At 48.1% G+C, this 18,758-nt stretch overlaps 5 protein-coding genes across 5 annotated transcripts; 1 reads left to right on the top strand and 4 right to left on the bottom strand.

Moving 5' to 3' along the window:
* Positions 1–537: 537 nt before the first annotated feature.
* On the bottom strand, positions 538–2,131 carry LOC117836348 (uncharacterized). The gene is made up of 4 exons (XM_034715752.2): positions 1,841–2,131; positions 1,641–1,744; positions 1,367–1,532; positions 538–1,262 (listed from the first exon to the last, which is right to left on the bottom strand). Exons 1-4 carry the CDS (start codon positions 2,015–2,017, stop codon positions 942–944), a joined length of 768 nt encoding a protein of 255 aa, XP_034571643.1. The 5' UTR covers positions 2,018–2,131; the 3' UTR covers positions 538–941.
* A 2,098-nt stretch (positions 2,132–4,229) lies between these two features.
* Positions 4,230–5,130, bottom strand: LOC117836903 (uncharacterized). Its single transcript, XM_034716428.1, has 4 exons — positions 4,954–5,130; positions 4,745–4,848; positions 4,461–4,626; positions 4,230–4,355 (listed from the first exon to the last, which is right to left on the bottom strand). Exons 1-4 carry the CDS (start codon positions 5,128–5,130, stop codon positions 4,230–4,232), a joined length of 573 nt encoding a protein of 190 aa, XP_034572319.1.
* A 3,387-nt stretch (positions 5,131–8,517) lies between these two features.
* LOC117836901 (putative serine/threonine-protein kinase-like protein CCR3) lies at positions 8,518–10,389 on the bottom strand. Its single transcript, XM_034716426.2, has 2 exons — positions 9,644–10,389; positions 8,518–9,570 (listed from the first exon to the last, which is right to left on the bottom strand). Exons 1-2 carry the CDS (start codon positions 10,079–10,081, stop codon positions 8,629–8,631), a joined length of 1,380 nt encoding a protein of 459 aa, XP_034572317.1. The 5' UTR covers positions 10,082–10,389; the 3' UTR covers positions 8,518–8,628.
* Positions 10,390–11,554: 1,165 nt separating this feature from the next.
* Positions 11,555–12,385, bottom strand: LOC117836902 (uncharacterized). The gene is made up of 4 exons (XM_034716427.2): positions 12,209–12,385; positions 12,012–12,115; positions 11,758–11,923; positions 11,555–11,662 (listed from the first exon to the last, which is right to left on the bottom strand). The coding sequence occupies exons 1-4, from the start codon at positions 12,383–12,385 to the stop codon at positions 11,555–11,557; spliced, it is 555 nt and encodes a 184-aa protein (XP_034572318.1).
* A 1,267-nt stretch (positions 12,386–13,652) lies between these two features.
* Positions 13,653–17,586, top strand: LOC117839460 (trihelix transcription factor GT-1). Its single transcript, XM_034719797.2, has 5 exons — positions 13,653–14,333; positions 14,961–14,999; positions 15,121–15,252; positions 16,458–16,685; positions 17,185–17,586. The coding sequence occupies exons 1-5, from the start codon at positions 13,778–13,780 to the stop codon at positions 17,385–17,387; spliced, it is 1,158 nt and encodes a 385-aa protein (XP_034575688.1). The 5' UTR covers positions 13,653–13,777; the 3' UTR covers positions 17,388–17,586.
* Positions 17,587–18,758: the final 1,172 nt, after the last annotated feature.

The raw sequence follows: 18,758 nt of genomic DNA, 5'->3' as shown, positions 1-18,758 counted from the left end.
AGACTAGATTATATGTAGCAACTCCCTTATTTTAGAGTCCTGGGCTCCTGGCATTAGTCAATGTGGTGATTGGCTGAATGAAGCAACACATGTTTATGTGTCAATGTACCAAGTAGATGTCTCTTGGTTGCTGGTGAATCATGCTTCCTTAGTTTCTTGAAGCAGCAACTATCAGGAGTCTTGGGCTGCTTGGCAATGGCAGCTTTCATGTCTCTCAGCCTCTGCAGATCTGGTGACATGCTGATGTGCCTTATTGTGTCCTGCACAGAAGCATGCCATGGTGACCTGTCCTCCCTGGTGCTTACGCGTTTTGCTGGTTCTATTTTTAGTCTCTGTCTCTCTGCTTCCTTTCCTTCTTGCTAACTTTGATTCTAAAACATATTATACCAATCTGTATTAATCTCATCAGATTGTTGTTTCATGGACTCACTGTTCATGTTTTAGTGGCACTTGTGATTTTTTCAGTGCATGAGAACCTCTCAGTGTTCTTTGTAACAGTCTCATATCAGCCATCCAGTACATTTCCATCACAAGAAATTAAATTTACAAATATATATTCACAAAGAATTTTCAAAGCACAAAATGCCACATGAGTTGGATGTCTTTCACATATTATCCCAGGCACTATAGTCAAGAACCTGGATTAGGTGGTGTGTACATTATGTGTAGTGAGATGACCCTTGTCTTTATAGACTTGATGGATTGGAGAATAATGAAGGGGTGGTCTCATGTACATTATATAACTGGTGGTGGCTATTGGCTTGCTGTTCATGAAGAAATGGAAGGTCTTGCTGACTTAGTTAATTGGACATTGTTAGTTGCTTTGTAGTTTACACATTTAACACGTGCACACCCGTAGGCCGTAGCTTGGTACATTTGGAAGCTAAACATGGCATTGCCTCATCCCAGATTGTTGCATCTGAGCTGGATGCTTGGAAAGTTCATCTTCTTGTGCAAGCTGTCACCTTCTTTTGTTCCAGCTGCCCGTCGTTTGATCCATCAGAGGTGGAAATATCACATGGATCCTCATTATGTGAGGCAGAATGATCAGAGTCTGATTCTGAACTTTCATCCATGTCCATTTGGTATATAGCTTCGTGGCTGAGCTTGTTTTGATGTGGAGCGTTGTCTCTGCCATTCTGCTCAACCACTTCTGGGAATTCAGAAAAGTCCACCTGGATATTGTTCTCAGCAGCAATCTCTTTCACCACCTTTTTCTTATGCTCCATGTTTCTTTTGTTGCCAGACAACTTCCAGACTAACTGCAAGGCCAGCACAAACCAACCATGTAAGCTCCAGCTATCTCTGTTTCCAGTTCCAAATCAATGGGATGTGGGCATAAATGAAAAGATCTTGTTCTAGTTACCATGGGGTTGACGACGCCACTGCCCTCCTTTGCCATTGTAGCGAAGTCACCTCCAAACTTATTTGCCAGGACAGTGCGTGCAAACAGCAGCTCTGGCAGGTCGCCACACCACCCGGCTGCAAACATGATCCCAGCGGCTGCCTCCCGAATGTCCTCACCACACTCACTACACACCAAATTTAGTCATCATGAACCATAAAAGCTATGGGAAACAATAGAAGAAAACACGATAACAAGATCAGCTCAGATGTTAGGGTGTAGAGAAGATACGCACTGGGGCTTGTCTAATTGCTTAGCATGCTCAATGAGGCGATTGCAGTATAGCTCTATGATATTGAACGCCTCCAGCATGTTGTCCTCCTCCATGACCTGCTCTGCCTGCACGGGGAGAGATGCAAGCATGGCTAAGTCTGGTTTGAAGAGTATGGGGGGCTTCAATACATGTGACGTTAGGTCTCATAGACTTGAACATACACGGTGGAGAGCACGGTCGAGATGGCCGAGGGCGAGGAGCTGGGCGACATCGCTGCGAGAAATTGACTTGCGAGCAAGACGGGGACGGCTAGCAACGGTGAGGCGCGACAAGGCGAGCTCAAGGAGGGTCTTGACCTTGCTGGTCTGCTTGGAGGTCCTCCTGTGGATGAAGCCCATTGTTGATTGATTCTTGCTGGAGTTCGGAGGGTGTTCCTGGGTGTTGGCTTGGTTATTATGTTATGTAAACGCCAAGGTTTGCTGTCCCGTAGGTCCTTTGCTTGGTTGAGAGGACGGGGAAGAAGAAGATGACTTGCTTGTGGACTGATGGGGGAGTCTTTCGGAGGGGCAAAGATTTATAGTACCATTCTTCTTGTCTGGGAACTCCAATTTTAGTGTGTCTGCTGTCAGTTCGGTTTAAACGCACTCCTTTTGCATTTGCAAGATCACAGCCCCGTGGCAGCACATGCCTAAATAAAGCAATTGAGGTAAACGTGAAAAGGAAATGCTATTAAAGGTACAACAAAATACATGTGCTATATATTTGCCAGAGAAAAAATATGGAACACGCGTAAAGAAATTATCTTGCTATATGTAATTTTTCTGATAGTTTTTTGTTATTAACTTAGTGTTGCTGTCTTCAGTTGGATTCTATTGTCTGTTTTTGAGTTCAAGATTGATGCGATGCTGATTTTGGTTTTGATCAAATGATTGCAACCTTAAAAAACTACTCAATCAAACGTTTGGTATGGAAATCTGGTGCAGAATCAAAATGAAATCAAGCTTTGTCCGTGTATCACAGTTATGCCCCGTTTCACATTGTTGGTCTTTTTTTGGCTAAGTTCAAATGTAGTCCTCTTTAAGCAGGATCCATATACACTTAATTTGTTTATGAAGTAGGAGTTTGGTTTGCTATATAGTCTCTAAGCAAAGCAATATTCAATTATCTAATAAAATCTTCTGACGGAAATTGATTATCTTGCTATTGGGTTTACTACTTTTATGATCTCTTCCTGAATCAAATGTGAATCTTTGGATTCATTTGCCTCTAATGGCGGTTAGAGTCACTTGGATTTGAGTTGATAGTGTTGATACATGAGTATTGCACAGTCAGGTCTTGCCCTCCGGGCAATATGCCATTTGATGGTTTTGTCGAATGAGAGAGAGGTGTCCCCGATTTTGTCATTCCCTCGTGCGCTAATCCTGTCACTTGATGACTGCTATTTGTAGTCTCATTCCATTGCCTGCATAGCGTATAGCTACGTAGCAGAGAACTATAGGTAGCAAGAGCCGCATCACATGCAGAGCTGACCAGTTCGTCTTAAACAGGGTTTGCCATTGCCGCATGGACGGGGATGATGTTGCTGTCATGCTTTGGTGGCCTGCCCTCTGCCGTAACTGGTGGCGGGCTACTGGCCTTTTTTAAAAAAAAAAAACAGCAGAAGCTCTGCCATATCATTTAAGGAGAGGAAGCAGTACAGATATTACATATGTTCTATTACATAAATTAAGCATGGATCTAAAAACGGAAATGAAATTAAACATTGCAGGCTTGCAAGCGAAGCTCCATCTCTTCTATGATCATCCCTGCCACCCGTCGCGGTTGTTCTATAGCCCCTTCGAAAATGTGCCTGTTACGATCTTTCATATATTCGAAGCCGTGTACATCATCACCGCTGCTTTTACTCGCGTTGTTTTGTCCGGCATCCCCTTCAGTTCCGAATTCCACCACTCCTCAACACTCTTGCTCGTATCCGGTACCCCTACCAGATTCCCAGAACACGGACTACTGACCTGGCAATAGCATTCACGGCCATAGGCGGTTAAACAGTGTGAGCCGTATTTTAACTCTTGAACCCAAAAAAAGAACTTGGGGAGTACTTGATTAATAGGTCAAAACCTCGTGCATTGAAGAAGATTTGAAGGACAAACATACTTGCAACTCAAAACACCTACAACATTCGGCAAAACACCTACAACATTCCTTCCTTTTAACAGAAATCATAACAATGGAATCCCAATGCTACAAACATTCCTCTATAAAAGGATTGACAATCTAGCTATGCCGATCCTCAATCGCTCCGTGCTCGGTCCATCCATTTCTCGCAAAAAAAAAATTGCAGCATTTGAAGAGCTGCGTGCACTGAAGTTCATCTTCTTGCATGGCACTGTCACTTTTGTTCGGTTTCTGCTGCCCATCGCTCGGTCCTTCAGAGCTAGAAAATGTCACATGAATTCTCTTGGTGTTCTACAATGGCAAGGCACTCGCCCTGCATGGGGAAAATACTAGCCATAGCTTGACTCTGAATCTTTTCATCCATGCCTTCTAGCGGTCTAGCCACATCGTTTCGTGGTCGGATTCTCAACAGTGTGGTCCATTGCGATTGCCGTCCTATTGCTTCACCGCTTCCTGGAGCTCCGAGAAATCCACCAGGATATTGTTTTCGGTGGCGATCTCTTTGGTCACCTTTTTCTTCAGCTCCATGTTTGTTTTGTCGCCAGCTAACTTCCACACCAACTGCAACAACAATGCAAATCAACCATGCTAATGTCAGCAATCCATCTTTCCAATGCCAAATAATTCAGATGTTCAGGGTATGAATAAGACCGTGTTATCACTTACCATGGGATCAACGATTCCAGTTCCATCCTTCGCGGTCGCAGCGAAGTCGCTACTGAACTTGTCTTCAAGAATGGTGCGTGCGAGCAGGAGCTCCGGCAGGTCGCCACACCACCTAGCTGCAAACATGATCCCAGCAGCCGCCTCCATTATCTCCTCACCGGACTCACTACACACCAAAACATAATAGTCATGCAAACGTAAAGGAGATGATAAACAACAAAACCAAGTATGAGTCTATGAGAACTTGATTGACTCAAATTCTGGGTTGTAAAGAAGATACGTACTGTGGCTTATCTAACCGCGCGGCATGATCGATGAGGCGCTTGCAGTAGAGCTCTATGATGTCGAATGCCTGTAGCACGTTGTCCTCCTCTATGACCTGCTCTGCCTGCACAAAGAAAGGCGAATGCAAAAGCGTTAGGTTCCCGCATTTCAAAGAGTATGATGCCGCATTTGAGGGTGTTGTATTTAGAGATTATATATAGGATCATACTCTGTGGAGAGCACGGTGGAGATGGCCGAGGATGAGGAGCTGGCCGACATCGCTAAGCGAAATGGACTTGCGCGCAAGGCGAGGACGGCGGGCAACGGCGAGGCGAGATAAGGCAAGCTTGAGAAGCTTCTTAACCCTGGAGGTCTGCTTGGAGGTCTTCCTGTTGAAGAATCCCATGGTTTTATCGATTTCTGTTGCTGCCTTCAGACAGTCTTTTCCTGGTGGGCAGGAATGGGAACGGAAGAAGGTGTGAGTTGCTTGTGGATAGATCTGAAGTCTGAATTGGCGGGACAAAGGTTTTATAGGGCCGTGCTAGTAAAGCCTAATTTTATTATCTCTATTGTCAGTTAGGTTTAAATGGACTCGTTTTGCATTTGCAAGAACTAAGGCCTTCTTGTACCACGTGCTTGAAAGCCTGCAGAAGGGAAATAAGCTAAATCGTGATATACAAGTTGTGCTCCAAAACCATAGCAAATAGGCTACGAGTAATCCTAGATGAAATCATCTCAGATGAACAAAGTGCATTTGTGCTAGGCTGACTCATCACCGACAACGTGCTTATAGCTTACGAGTGCATCCACTACTTGCGCAACAAGAAAGGGAAGGCAGGCGGCTGTGCGATTAAGCTTGACATGGCAAAAGCTTATGATAGGGTCGAGTGGGACTTTCTGAGAGCCATTTTGGAGGCCTTGGGCTTCCCAGAGACATGGTGCACGCTGATCATGAAGTGTGTGTCCTCAGTTTCGTTCTCAGTAAGAGTTAATGGGGTTTTCTCTAATTGCTTTAAACTGAGCAGGGGAATTAGATAGGGCGACCCGATCTCACTGTACCTCTTTTTGCTTTGCTCCGAGGGGCTCTCTTGCATGCTGAAGAATATTGGTCCATTATATATATCCATAAGAGTGTGTGTGAGTAGGAATGCTCCTTGGATCTCTCATCTCTTGTTTGCTGATGATTGCATGATCTTTACCCAAGCTTCATAGAGGGGTGCTGATCGGGTAGCAAGGATTCTTGAGGATTACAACCGGAGGTCGGGATAGGTGGTGAACTTGCAAAAATCGGCAGTCTTTTTCAGCTCGAATTGTAAAGAAGAGACAAAAGAAATAGTTTTTTCCAGCTTGCAGATTGCAAATGAGGCGCTTGGGGAGAGATATTTGGGCCTTCCAACCGCTGCTGGCCGTGGTTTCTCTGACAACTTCAATTATGTGCCGGCGTGTGTAAGGGGTTTTGTGGTGGGATGGGGGAAAATAACCTCAGTTGTGCTGGAAGGGAGGTGCTGGTGAAGGCTAAGGCACAATCAGTGCCAACTTATCCTATGAGTTGCTTTAAACTTCCGCCGGAGGTGTGCAAGAAACTCACTTCTTGTGTGTCCAACTTTTGGTGGGGAACTTCACTAGACACGCACAAAATTCATTGGCAACAGTGGGAGAAATTAACACGGTCAAAGAGCCAGGGCGGAATTGGCTTCAGAGGTTTCACTTTGTTCAATAAGGCAATGTTGGGCAAGCAAGTTGGCGTTTGATCTCGATACCGGACTCGCTATGTGCTAGGGTGTTGAAAGGGGAATATTTTCCTACATCTGATTTCCTTTCAGCAACCAAGAAGAGGCAGTGTTCGGAGATGTGACGGTTGATCCTCTATGGGAGGGATGTGTTAAGGAAGGGCATGCTCATGCGAGTTGGGCCTGGTGATTCAATCAACATCTGGACTGACAATTGGATTCCGGGGTCGCGGTCGCTCCGGCCAAATATATCGATTGTCGGGTGTTGTAGCAAAGGTGGTGAGCGATCTGTTTGTGCCAGGAACTCTAGTGTGGGATGAGAAGTTGGTGCATAGATCCTTGATGACACTGGATGCTAGGGAAGTGCTGAAGATTAAACCCCGCGCTAATGTTGGGTCTGATGTACAGGCATGGGCCTTTGAGAAGAATGGGGTGTACTCAGTCAGGTTAGCTTATAGATTGCTAAAGGAGGAGCAGATGGCAAAGGCGATGTCCACTACAGGTGAATAAGAATCATCGGGGGGTGATCTGTGGTGGAAAATGGTATGGAAATTGCAAGTACCACCTAAGGTTCGCATGTTCTGGTGGCGTGTGATTCATAACTTCCTGCCATTGAAGACCGAGCTAAAGAGGAGGCATGTGATCTTAGCAAGCCACTGTGAATTCTGCGGAGATCCGAAGGAGTCCCTGTATCATGTGGTGTTCTTATGCCCAATGGCTAGGAGGTTCTAGGCGGAGGCGAAGAAATTCACAGGAATCAAAATTTCGGACTTGCACCCGGTCACATGGTCGACAAATATACTGCACCCTAACATATGCAGCTCCCCAGCCATGGCCTTGGTAGTCCGTGGCACCTGGTCATTGTGGACAGGCGGGACGCGAGAAGACATGGCCGGAAGGGAACAAGGAGCTGCAGTTAGATACATATCTAAGATGCTAGAGGAGCTAGCAATGTTGAAGGTCCTAACTCAGGTGCAGTAACTGAGAATACCGGAAGGGTGGAAGCCGCCGGAGGAGGGCTGGGTTAATTAAGGTGAACACCAATACTGCTTTCGACATCGGGACGTACATGGGGAGCAGTGGTGTGGTAGTAAGAGACCACTCTGGTGGGGTGGTAGCAGTGGCAGCACGCTAGTTTGATCATATACCGGATGCCCTGGCTGCGGAAGCAATGGCAGTGATAGAAGGCTTAGAGCTCACTGTGGAGTTGGGCCAGGAGAATGTGGTGCTTGAAGTGGACTGCCATAGCTTGAAAATTTCTTTGGAGTCCATAGATGATTCTCGTTCCTCCATAGGCGGCCTTTAGTAGGAGTTTTTCTTCTTTTAAATGTGTATGGGTTCGCGGAGAAGCTAACTCGGTGGCGCACTCCTGCGCGAGTGTGGTATCATCCACCGAACGTTCATGTTTTTGGCTAGACGCTATTCCAAACTGGCTTATAGGTTTAGCGGCTGGTGATTGTACTCCTACTTCAGATTAATGAAAGCTCTATGATGTTAAAAAAAATAGGGCAATAAGCTAAACGTGCTCAAAGTTACTGGTGGTAAAGCAAAGAAAACGTGCACAAGATGTACTGGCGCTAAATGAAATGGGAACATGCAAAAAAAAATGGAGTGGTTTACCCCTTTTCTTTTAGAACGTGGTAATTTAGCTTCCTGTACGGTGTTCATTGTTTAGTTCAGTGTTTTCTGTCACTTGGATAATTTTTAGATATTTGTGTCTCCAGTTTTAATTTTTCCATCCCTTGGTCACAATGAAATTTAGATAAACTTCAGTAAGATAATGCGAAGCACACGTTTGGATGCTTAAGCTACTTTGTTTGTTTAGACCCACATGCTCCAGATCCTATAAGAACTCAGGAGTTGGAAGTAGAATATAAATGGTGTCTCCTTGTTCTGTCTTTTTAACCTTATCTTACTCCGTTTTCTTGCTACCAGAGATATACCCATACCCTCTCATCTGGTCGCTGCTGAGATGAAGCCCTGGAGAAGAATGGGTAGCAACAGATGAGGTGGTGAGCTGCATAACATGCAGAGTGGTCTAATTCTGAGTTTAGCTACTAATCTTCATCAAGCAGCGCTCGAATGTTGCATAGTTTTTGTTGCGAAATAGTGTATAAACACAGGTACTCATATAAAACCACAATCCACGGCTATATGACAATTTTACTGCAGAATTAAAAGTGTACACGTCTGCATATGAGCTCGAGCGCCTGCTCAAGGTTGGCGACGACGTCTGATATGGTTGGGCGGTTATCCCCGTGCAGCCACAGACATCGCGCCGCCGTGTTCGCCACCAGCTGCAGCGGCTCGAGCTGCCACGTGGTCATCGGCTCCGGCGCCGGGCGCCGGTCGAGCACATCCACCAGCCTCCCGGCCTGGATGCTTGGCAGCGCGAACGACACCAAGGTCATGGGCACCATGGTCCTGCTTCCCTCCTCCCAAACGGTGACCACCGGGGGATTCCCCGTCAGCACCTCGAGCATCACCACGGCGAGGCTGTACACGTCGCTCGCCGGCTTTATCCGGCCCGTGCTGCAGAGCTCCGGGTCGCCGTACCCGTACGCGTCGGCGACGACCGCGACGGGTTGCGACTCCACGCCGGCGGCCCGCCACAGCGACGCGCCGAAGCCGGACAGGCGGGGCGACCAGGTGTCGCCTAGGAGGATGTGGGACGAGGTGACGCTGCCGTGGATGACGAGCGGCACGGCGTGGCGGTGCAGGTGCTCGACGGCTCGCGCCGCGCCCAGCAGCACCTGGACGCGCGTCTTCCAGGACGCCGTCACCGGCGACGGCGGCCTGCGCCCGTGCAGATGGTCGTGGAGCGAGCCGTTGCTCATGTACTGGGTGACCACGACGCGCTCCCCGTCCTCGGCGCACCGGCCTAGGAGGCGGACTATGTGGTCGTGGCGGAGCGGCGAGAGGATTGCGAGCTCCGTGCCGAAGGCGTCGTCGGCGCCTCGCCGCCCGGGCCTGAGGCGCTTGACGGCCACGTCACGCCCGTCGTGGAGCTTGCCCTTGTACACCGTTCCGGAGTCGCCGTCGCCGAGCACGACGGCGAAGTTGTTCGTGGCCACCGTGATCTCTGCCATCGTGAACTCCTCGTCAGCTGCCGGCTCCTAGTCGATAGGGATGATCCAAGTCAGAAAGGACAAACTTGTGCCAATCGAGATGGAATGGGACTGGACCTACCGGCATGCGGCTCGTGTTGCTCCCAAGCGGCGGAGCACTGCTACTGATCCCATCGAGGCGGCGGGTTATGCCGATATGGCTGATGACAGGGAAGAGCAGGAGGTAGGAGTCAATCTTCCTCTCGACGTCCCTGAACCTCTCGGCCTTCCGGCTGGCCGTCACGAACTGGTACACCCGGCCCCCCGCCTGGCACGACACGAGGAGGTCGTGCGCCTCCGAGAGCGTGTCGCCCAGCCCGGCCAGCGGCCGCGCGGCCTCCGGGTCCCTCAGGCTCGGGAGCAGCTCGGCGAGCATGTCGACGCGGCGAGCCAGGTGCTCGCAGTCCCTTCTGTTCTGGCGAGCCGTCCGCGCCGCCTGCCGGATCTTGGAGATGAGCCCGAGGGCGTCGACACCGGTCAGCTGCGCGACGGTCGCCGCGTTCGCCAGCCCGCCCCACATCGCGGCGACAGGCGACTGGTACGTCCAGTCACTCCTGCACTCCTCCTGTCCTGTGCGCAAGACAAACTATGCGTGTCACAAGTCGACTCCACATATATCTCCCAATAAGCATCCGTTTGTACTGATAAGAGAACCGAGTCGTCTGACTCGGTGAAGGTGGGCACGTCGATCACACGGGATGCCATGGTCACTTGTCAGTTCAGTTGTTCGATGCGCCCTTGACCTGAGTTTTAATTTCTTTCTCATCACAAGTTGCTAAGTAAATAACTTACACTTATTCAGATGGAATCGAGCGAGATTCCCGCAATTGGGACTTGGCTGTCTTTCTATAGTTAGATAACCCACGGAGAGGGGGTACCAGTTCGTTGACACTGAACGGAATGACCCCGCCAGAGATGTGGACATTGAACCTACTCTTCTTACATCTCAAAAAGATAAAATAAAATGGCAAGTACTCTAGCCCGTGCAGAAAATTATTCAAAAGAAGTGGTACACAGTGCTCTTTAAAAATAAAGAAGTAGCTAATAAACATCAAACTTACCATTGTCCATCTTGTAAAGTCTGAATGGCTCATCTGGCCACGTGGGCTTACTATAACCACTTTTCAGGTTTGTTGAGATATGTGGTGACAATAGTCGTTACATATGTGGTTGGACTCACCTTACCTAGCGCGAAGTGTAAAAGACGTGGGATTGTTGGTGATAACGGGAAGCTCCATGAGGATGAAATCCAGGATTTTGCCGGCTGCTTGAAGGAATTGCTGGCACCGGATTTCCTCAAGTTGCTCATGTGCCCAAGCCCCAAAGATCCCAGAAGGTTTGGTTGCTTCATCCTAGGGCGTAGCTAATGCGCGGGCCGACACATCCATGCACAACCTAGCCGTATGTAGCCTCTTAGATTGAGGGCTACTAGTTTGACTTTGGGTTGGAGGGGATAAGGGGGGTCAGTCCTCTCCAATCAACATGGGTGTATTCAGAAAAAAGCTCTGAAGGGCAAAGCGATTTGGAACTCAAGGACATGCACAAAATTCATCTTACTTGGAACACATAGGTAACTCGTTAATCACAACGCAATTCTACACGCCCGCTTTATGCAAAAAAGGATCAACAACCATGCTATGCGCATCTTCGAACCTCGATCGCTCCTTGCACAATCCATCCGTTGCTATAAAAAATTGTTACATTCCAAGAGCTGCATGAACTCATAGTCTTCATTCTGAAAGTCAGTCTTCCTGTTCACCAGCGTTGGTTTCAGCCGCCCATTGTTTGATCCGGCAGAGTTGGAAATGTCAAATGCATTCTCCTCGCTGCTCTCTGGAGTCCGGACTCCAATGCTAAGAGGCACTCGTCCTTTGTGGGAAAGACGGACGTGTTCGGACTTTCAGCTTCCATTCGTGCCTTCTTGTCACATCGTTTCATGGTCGAATTATCATCAGTGTGGACCATTTCCAGCGCCGTCCTGCTCAAATACCTCCTAGAGCTCGGAGAAGTCCACCAGGATATCGTTTTCGGCGGCAATGTTCTTGGTCACCTTCTTCTTCAGCTCCATGTTTGTCTTGTCGCCTGACAACTTCCATACAAGCTGCAACGGTAACACAAACCAACCCCTGTAAACATCAGGAATAATCCCTTTTTCCAGTTGGATGCGCCATGTATGAATAAGATCATGTTAATTACCATGGGATCGACGATTCCGGCTCCCTCCTTCGCAATCACAGCGAAATCGCTGCCGAACTTTTCTTCGAGGGTGGTGCGCGCGAGCAGCAGCTCCGGCAGGTCGCCGCACCACCTGGCTGCAAACATGATCCCGGCTGCCGCCTCTCTAATGTCCTCGCTGCACTCCCTGCACAAACCAAGCACAACGGTCATGCAACTGAAAACCATGCGCGAGAGCATTCGAAGTTGAGATGTTAAGTACTCCTATTACTTACTGTGGTTTGTCTAATTTCGCGGCATGATCGATGAGGCGCTTGCAGTAGAGCTCGATGATGTCGAACGCCTGCAGCATGCTGTCCTCCTCTATGACCTGCTCTGCCTGCACGGAGAAAGATTCATACAGGCGTTAGTGTTGCCGCATTGGAAGAGCATTGAGCAAAAATCGATGTGTTCAGAGATCACAGGTCTGTACCCGTAGGAGAGCACGGTGGAGGTGGCCGAGCGCGAGGAGTTGGCTGACATCACCGCGAGAGATCGACTTGCGAGCAAGGCGGGGACGCTGGGCGACGCCGAGGCGCGACAAGGCGAGCTTGAGGAGCTTCTTGACCCTCGAGGTCTGCTTTGAGGTCTTCCTGTGGAAGAATCCCATGGTTTCGATCGATGGATTACTGCTGCCCTCGGACAGTGTTTTGCTTGATGAATAGGAATGGGAATAGAAGAAGCTAAGAAGGTGGTGACTTGCTTGTTGGATTGTTCTGAAGTCTGAATTGGCGGGACAAAGATTTTATAGGGCCATGCTACTAGCCTTGAGAAGTCTATTTTTAGTGTCTCTACTGTCAGTTTGGTTTAAACAGACTCACTTTAATTTGCATCTGCAAGAACGTGTCCTTCTCGTACCATGTGCCTGAAGAAGGGCAATAAGCTAAACGTGCTCAAAGTTAATGATGGTAAAGCAAATTAAACGTGCAGGAGATGTGCGAGTGAAAAATGAAATAGAGCATGCAAAAATGGAGCAGTTATTCTATTTTTTTTTTCAAGAACGTGGTTGTTTAGCTGTCTGTATGGTGTTCGGCGCTTAGTTCAATGTCACTATCAGGCCTTGTTTAGTTGGCCAATTTGGGAGATGCAAAATTCCTGTTCCAGCACTGTAGCACACTGTAGCGTTTCGTTTGTATTTGTGAATTATTGTCCAAATATTGACTAATTAGGCTCAAAAGATTCGTCTCGCAAAGTACAATAAAACTGTGCAATTAGTTTTTAATTTCACCTACATTTAGTACTCCATGCATGTACCGCAAGTTTGATGTGATGGAGAATCTTCTTTTTGCATAGTGTCAAAGTTGAGAGTTGGGAGGTAACTAAACATGGCCTCACTTGGATCATTTTTATAGATATTTTTTTGTCTAGTTTGATTTCTCGGTCCAATTGCCAGTTTGTCACAAGGAATTTTTGACCAAATGATAATCCAAAGCAAACATTTGGTGCTTATTTGGCAGAGCTCTCTCCGATAAATTTTGTAGGTGAGCCACCTTATTTATATTATAAACTGACATATCTGAGCACAAAAATAATGATGATGACTAACAAAATCGACAAATAGCGGCAGGTAAGGGTTGAAAGTTAGAGACGATAGTGGATAAACTTAAATTTTCAGTAGCAAATGAGAAAATGTAGATCGTTTTAGCTTTTTGAGATAAGATTTTGGAACGAAAGGAGGTCTACTAGATCGTGTAAGATTTGATTTTGAATGAGATCTGGTAAGAATTCGAGATGCAAAAGCCAGAATGGGCCAACAGCTCAACACTTACAAGAGCAAGAGGGCCACCCAGGCAACATCCGGGCCGGGTTGCCCTACCCGCCGCGCTGTTGGTCGGGCAGGGCCCGTCCTCCCGAGCCTGCCCGTCTGCCCCTCGTCTCCACCACCGTTCAGGCGTTCACCTCTCCTTCCTTCTCACGGCACACTACCACTCCGGCGAAACCCCAAGCGCCACCCGCTTCCCCCCAGCCCCCTCCTCCTCCTCTTCCCTGCGCCGCCGCGGCTATGCTCCTCTCGGGACCGCCGCCGGCGCCCACCCCGCCGCTGCTCCTCCCGGAGAGCAGCGGCGAGGACGGCGGCCACGACTCCTCCTCCCGTGCGGCGGTGGTAGCGACGGGATCGGCGGGGTCGGCCCCGAAGAGGCGCGCGGAGACGTGGGTCCGGGAGGAGATCCTCTGCCTCATCGCTCTGCGCCGCGAGATGGACTCCCATTTCAACACTTCCAAGTCCAACAAGCACCTCTGGGAGGCCATCTCCGCCCGGATGCGGGAGCAAGGGTTCGATCGCTCCCCTACCATGTGCACCGACAAGTGGCGCAATCTCCTCAAGGAGTACAAGAAGGCGCGCAGCCACGCGAGGAACAACGGCGGCGGCGCCGGAGGGAATGGCAACGCCAAGATGGCGTACTACAAGGAGATCGACGACCTGCTCAAGCGCCGCGGGAAAGCGAGCGGCAGCGGCGGCTGCGTTGGCAGCGGCAGTGTTAGTGTTAATGGCGCCGGGAAGAGCCCCACGTCCAATTCCAAGATCGAGTCCTACCTGCAGTTCACTACAGATAACGGTGCGCCTCTGCGTTATGCTTTGCTCGATGAAACAATGACTAGATTTGTCTTAAACTCCACATCTGAGACTTTGTCAATGCAGAACTTTGGGTCTTGGGATACAAGTCAACGATTTTGGTATATAGCAGTGTGAATTTATGCTGTTGCAACGGGTTGTTAATTGTGTGACGCCAGTCACACTTCAGTCGCTAGAAACTTAAGCTATCCGAAGGGCCTTAGTGTACAATCTCTTGAAATTAAGATTTCTATTGCATAATTCAGTAGCTGATCATGGGTAGTTTGGTACATATGTGAAAATTATAAGGCTACTTAAACCATTCAAGCTTATTGGGATGTTTGAGAAAATATCACGTAGACCTAGTGGTAACACTATACCAGTATGCAGTACGCAGTTGATTTTGTCTCCGAGTTCACTTATGTTTTGTGTGTGGCAGGGTTAGGATGTGCTTAGATGTGTTGGCTTTGGGAATCATATGATGTGTGGTTTATATGTCTGAGCTACCTGTGTCATTAATAGCAGTTTGTTACCATGCTTATTTGCTGAATATTTGGACTCTTCTTTATTTGATTTTTGTCGCAGTATGTTTTGTTAGCTTATGGTCTAATATCCTCTGCATTCAATCTAGGCTTTGAAGATGCCAACATTCCCTTTGGTCCTGTTGAAGGTACTGACAACAATCTCAATCTACACATACAACAATTGCTACCCGTTTCTTTTAATTTATATCATTTAGTGACTATGCGAATTTGTTGTTGACTTTAAATATACCCTTTTATGTTTTCTAGCAAATGGTAGATCGATATTGAGTATCGATGATCGTTTGGAGGATGACAGGCATCCGCTTCCCTTAACAGCTGCTGATGCAGTTGCAACCAACGGTGTGAACCAATGGAATTGGAGAGACACCTCAACTAACGGTACTAATCTGCACATTTGCAAGTTAAATTGAATATCGTTGAATGAGTGGCCTGTAACTTCTCAATGCCGAGAAATTTTGGATAATTTGCAATTGTTGCTATCTCACTTTTGGCGAATCAGATATAATTCCTTATTTTTCTAAGAAACCTCATGGAAATAAAAGGTTTTAAACTCCTGAACGTGATCAATCTTAGTTCTTCAGATCATACTTTTTCCTACAATCTAGAGGGCAGTAACGTGTTAAAAAGGTGACCTTTTGCAATAAATACATGAGCAATAGCCATTGTGGGAGTACACCATAAGAAAAAAGAAACTTTATGGCCGACCACAAGCTTATGGTGTGACCATAAGAAATGAAAAATGATTCTTCTCCCTTGTCTCCTCTCTTCCTTGCTCCTCCACACGCACAACGGTTGGTGCTGACGCCACCACCGCCGCTGGTGCACTTGGTGAAGGCTTGCCACTGCCGGCTGATTTGGCTGTGTGGAGTTCATCACCGGCTATCATCACCAAATTGGGGGCCAGGCTCAGCAAGAAGCAAGCACTTCCTGGAGCTGTGGATGAAGAGGACGATGCCTGATTTTGCAAGATCCGGTCGGCACACTGCCAGATATAGTGACGGTGAGTGTGGATTTCATGGGATTGGGGAGGCGAAGGGCTGCAGCAAAAGGGGGCGAGCGGCATCTGCGCGTGATGTGAGCGAGATGTAGCGCCAGGAAGAGGGAGAGAACTCGGGGAGAGTTTGGGGTGGTTGGGTTGGGTTTTTTTTAATTAGAAAGTCGCGGCCACTTTAATGCTATCTTTTACCATAACCATTGTATACATAGTAACAAAGACCAGCTTTTTATTGGACACCCACCTTATTGCTATTTGAGCTATGAACATTGCCCTTGCCTAGTTCTTGGCAGGTCAAGTGGTGGGGACTTTAAACTTTCTTTGCACTAACTGCTATTCTACAGTTTGTTACATCTGATGAGATAAATCAACCACCTAGAGAGATAAACATCTTTCTAACTCATATGTTAAGATTGTTTAGCCTTCAAGTAGCGTACAATTGGCTAGTCGTTACTTAAATTCTATTAAAACTGAATTCCAGCTACAATTTGCAAATTATTCAATATATAAGTAAAAATGGTTAGTTCAATATGATTATAATAATGGTTAATTTGTTGCTTTCTTTGGAATTCTGCATATACCCATACAGGTGGAGATAATCAGGGCACTTTTGGTGGGAGAGTCATTTTTGTCAAGTGGGGTGATTACACTAAAAGAATAGGAATTGACGGTACTGCTGAAGCAATTAAGGAAGCCATCAAATCAGCATTTGGACTTAGAACAAGACGTGCTTTCTGGCTTGAAGATGAAGATGAGGTTGTTCGTACCTTGGACAGGGATATGCCAATTGGAACATACACACTTCATCTTGATGATGGTAATTGTAAATTCTCTTCTCAGCCGTAGAATGAGATTCATTACTTTCTCAATAATTAGGAATAACATACTAAATCAGTTTATGGGTGTAGTGATGTTCTCATGCCTTGTCAAGGGAAATTGGCAAATCTGAAAACACCATCAGTCAAGGTTCAAATAGTCTCACGACATATAATGATTTCTCTTATTTTATTTTGGAACTCTTCTTCCACATGGATGATACAACATGTAACATAGATCCCTAAAATTTATGTCACTTATGTTGGTTTGCCTTTTATTATATAAAAAAAGGCCATGTTATTCATGATTGAGTTTTGTACATAAGGTTAGAGAAGAAAAAATGTTGTTCACAGTATTTCTGCAACTTGTAGTGTTTGGAACAACATGGGGTAATCTATAGAGCTTTATCACTTGAGGCTTTTCACTTCTCTTAGTGAAGCTGGAGTAGAGAGTACTACGATCCTGATGGCAATCTATTTAATGCTGATCTTTTTTTTCAGGGGTGACAATCAAACTCTGTGATGCAAACCGCATGCAGACCCCAGAAGACAAGACATTCTACACTGAAGATGACTTCCGAGGTTTCCTCGCACGGCGTGGTTGGACACTCCTCAGGGAGTATGGTGGATATAGGAACGTTGAAAGCCTGGACGATCTCCGTTCTGGTGTGATTTACCAGGGGGTGAGGTCACTTGGGGATTGATTTTGCGACATCCTCCTGGGCAAAGGAGGCATTGTACTGTGTATGTCGAAGTGGAAGCGTAGCATGGTACTACCATTCAGTGTAATTCGAGTCAAGCCATCCTTTATTCTCAGATGACGTGTAAATATAGCCGGCGAACACTGTTAACCAGAATGTAAATGCAGAATAGTTGAGTATATGGTATTGGATTGTGCAGTAAGTGATCCTCTAGACAAGTAGACTGTATATTTCCGTACAGGAAACCCGACTTTGGCAAAGATCTCCCAAGTGGGAAACTGTCTGAATTGCTGGATCTCCCAGGGCAGCAGTGAATGTTTCTGGAGGGGTTGTGTTTGCCAGGCAACGGAAGGCCTGGAACATGACGACTGCCGATTGACGAAGTGTCTAACCCGATCGGGGCTAGAGTTTTCCGGGCTGGCGATGGACCATGGACGCATCTTGATTCTGAGTTGATTCCTTGACGGCGCTGCAGCGGTTGGAACTGGGTTGCAGGGTAGTTGCAGCGGGCTGTCCGCTTGATTGGGTGCCTGGCCCCTCCAGGAGGCGAGCTAGGTGGCATAAAAGGACAGGCAGCTGTTCGACAATCAGGCAACGTTGACGGGAGCCAAGTAGAGAGAGCGCCGGTCATACGATACGGTCCATGTGGGGTGGTCCAGTCCAGTTCACCGGAGAGCACATCAGACTCGACGGCAGTTGGCTGCAGAACATGCGGTGGTTTTGTGGCGGCCTGTACGGGCCCGATGGGATCGGGACGCGAAATAATTGCGCGGTGGAGCGCGTGAACCGCTTGGCGTGCGCGCGCGAACAAGGTCTGCAATGCAATGGTGGTGCCGGGCACGCGAGTAACTGCAAGGACCAAAGCACACAGAGGCGCGCGCGTGACCGGGGGTGACGGCGCTCGCCCCGGCGTCCGCCTCGGTGTTGAGCTGGCTGAATGCGCGGCCGGCGGCGCGGCGAGGGGCAACGGGCGTGAACCCTCGGCACCCGTGCTCGGCGCCAAGCCGTAGGCGGGTAGGCCTGCTCCCCTGCAGCGTCATCCCAGGAGGACGGACATAATAGGCGCGGGCCGCCGGGACTCCGCGGCGCTCCGACGAGCCGCGGCGAGAGGCGGGGGCAGCGTCCGTCGCGGCCCCAGGGGTATACCGTCCACCCCCTGGGTGCCTAGCTGCCGTCAGATGGAACGTGTGCGGACGAGATCGGAAGCATCGTTGTAGACTCCCTTCGTCTTCCTCGTCAAACTTGGAGTCCGACGGGTGGGTCCACGTACGCCAATCGATCACGCCGCTCGCTTCGCTCGCCGGAGCTCCGCCACCGTTTTTTTTAAATAAAGCAGGAGCACTGCTGATTCATTTAAGGAGATAGAAGCTCATC

The sequence above is a fragment of the Setaria viridis genome, chromosome 9 (assembly GCF_005286985.2).
Source record: "Setaria viridis chromosome 9, Setaria_viridis_v4.0, whole genome shotgun sequence".
Classification (NCBI taxonomy): domain Eukaryota; kingdom Viridiplantae; phylum Streptophyta; class Magnoliopsida; order Poales; family Poaceae; genus Setaria; species Setaria viridis.
The sequence above is the reverse complement of the archived record's forward strand: the minus strand, read 5'-3'. Positions and strand labels throughout refer to the sequence as shown.

Coding starts and splice junctions, on each gene's coding strand:
- LOC117836348 (XM_034715752.2), bottom strand. CDS start 2,017: ATGGGCTTCATCCACAGGAGGACCTCCAAGCAGACCAGCAAGGTCAAG. Junction 1,533..1,640: donor AAGCAATTAGACAAGCCCCA/GTGCGTATCTTC, acceptor TTTGGTGTGTAG/TGAGTGTGGTGAGGACATTC. Junction 1,263..1,366: donor GTGGCGTCGTCAACCCCATG/GTAACTAGAACA, acceptor CTGGCCTTGCAG/TTAGTCTGGAAGTTGTCTGG.
- LOC117836903 (XM_034716428.1), bottom strand. CDS start 5,130: ATGGGATTCTTCAACAGGAAGACCTCCAAGCAGACCTCCAGGGTTAAG. Junction 4,849..4,953: donor TCCACCGTGCTCTCCACAGA/GTATGATCCTAT, acceptor TTCTTTGTGCAG/GCAGAGCAGGTCATAGAGGA. Junction 4,356..4,460: donor CTGGAATCGTTGATCCCATG/GTAAGTGATAAC, acceptor TTGTTGTTGCAG/TTGGTGTGGAAGTTAGCTGG.
- LOC117836901 (XM_034716426.2), bottom strand. CDS start 10,081: ATGTGGGGCGGGCTGGCGAACGCGGCGACCGTCGCGCAGCTGACCGGT. Junction 9,571..9,643: donor GCAACACGAGCCGCATGCCG/GTAGGTCCAGTC, acceptor CCTATCGACTAG/GAGCCGGCAGCTGACGAGGA.
- LOC117836902 (XM_034716427.2), bottom strand. CDS start 12,385: ATGGGATTCTTCCACAGGAAGACCTCAAAGCAGACCTCGAGGGTCAAG. Junction 12,116..12,208: donor TCCACCGTGCTCTCCTACGG/GTACAGACCTGT, acceptor TTCTCCGTGCAG/GCAGAGCAGGTCATAGAGGA. Junction 11,663..11,757: donor CCGGAATCGTCGATCCCATG/GTAATTAACATG, acceptor TTACCGTTGCAG/CTTGTATGGAAGTTGTCAGG.
- LOC117839460 (XM_034719797.2), top strand. CDS start 13,778: ATGCTCCTCTCGGGACCGCCGCCGGCGCCCACCCCGCCGCTGCTCCTC. Junction 14,334..14,960: donor GCAGTTCACTACAGATAACG/GTGCGCCTCTGC, acceptor CATTCAATCTAG/GCTTTGAAGATGCCAACATT. Junction 15,000..15,120: donor TCCCTTTGGTCCTGTTGAAG/GTACTGACAACA, acceptor TATGTTTTCTAG/CAAATGGTAGATCGATATTG.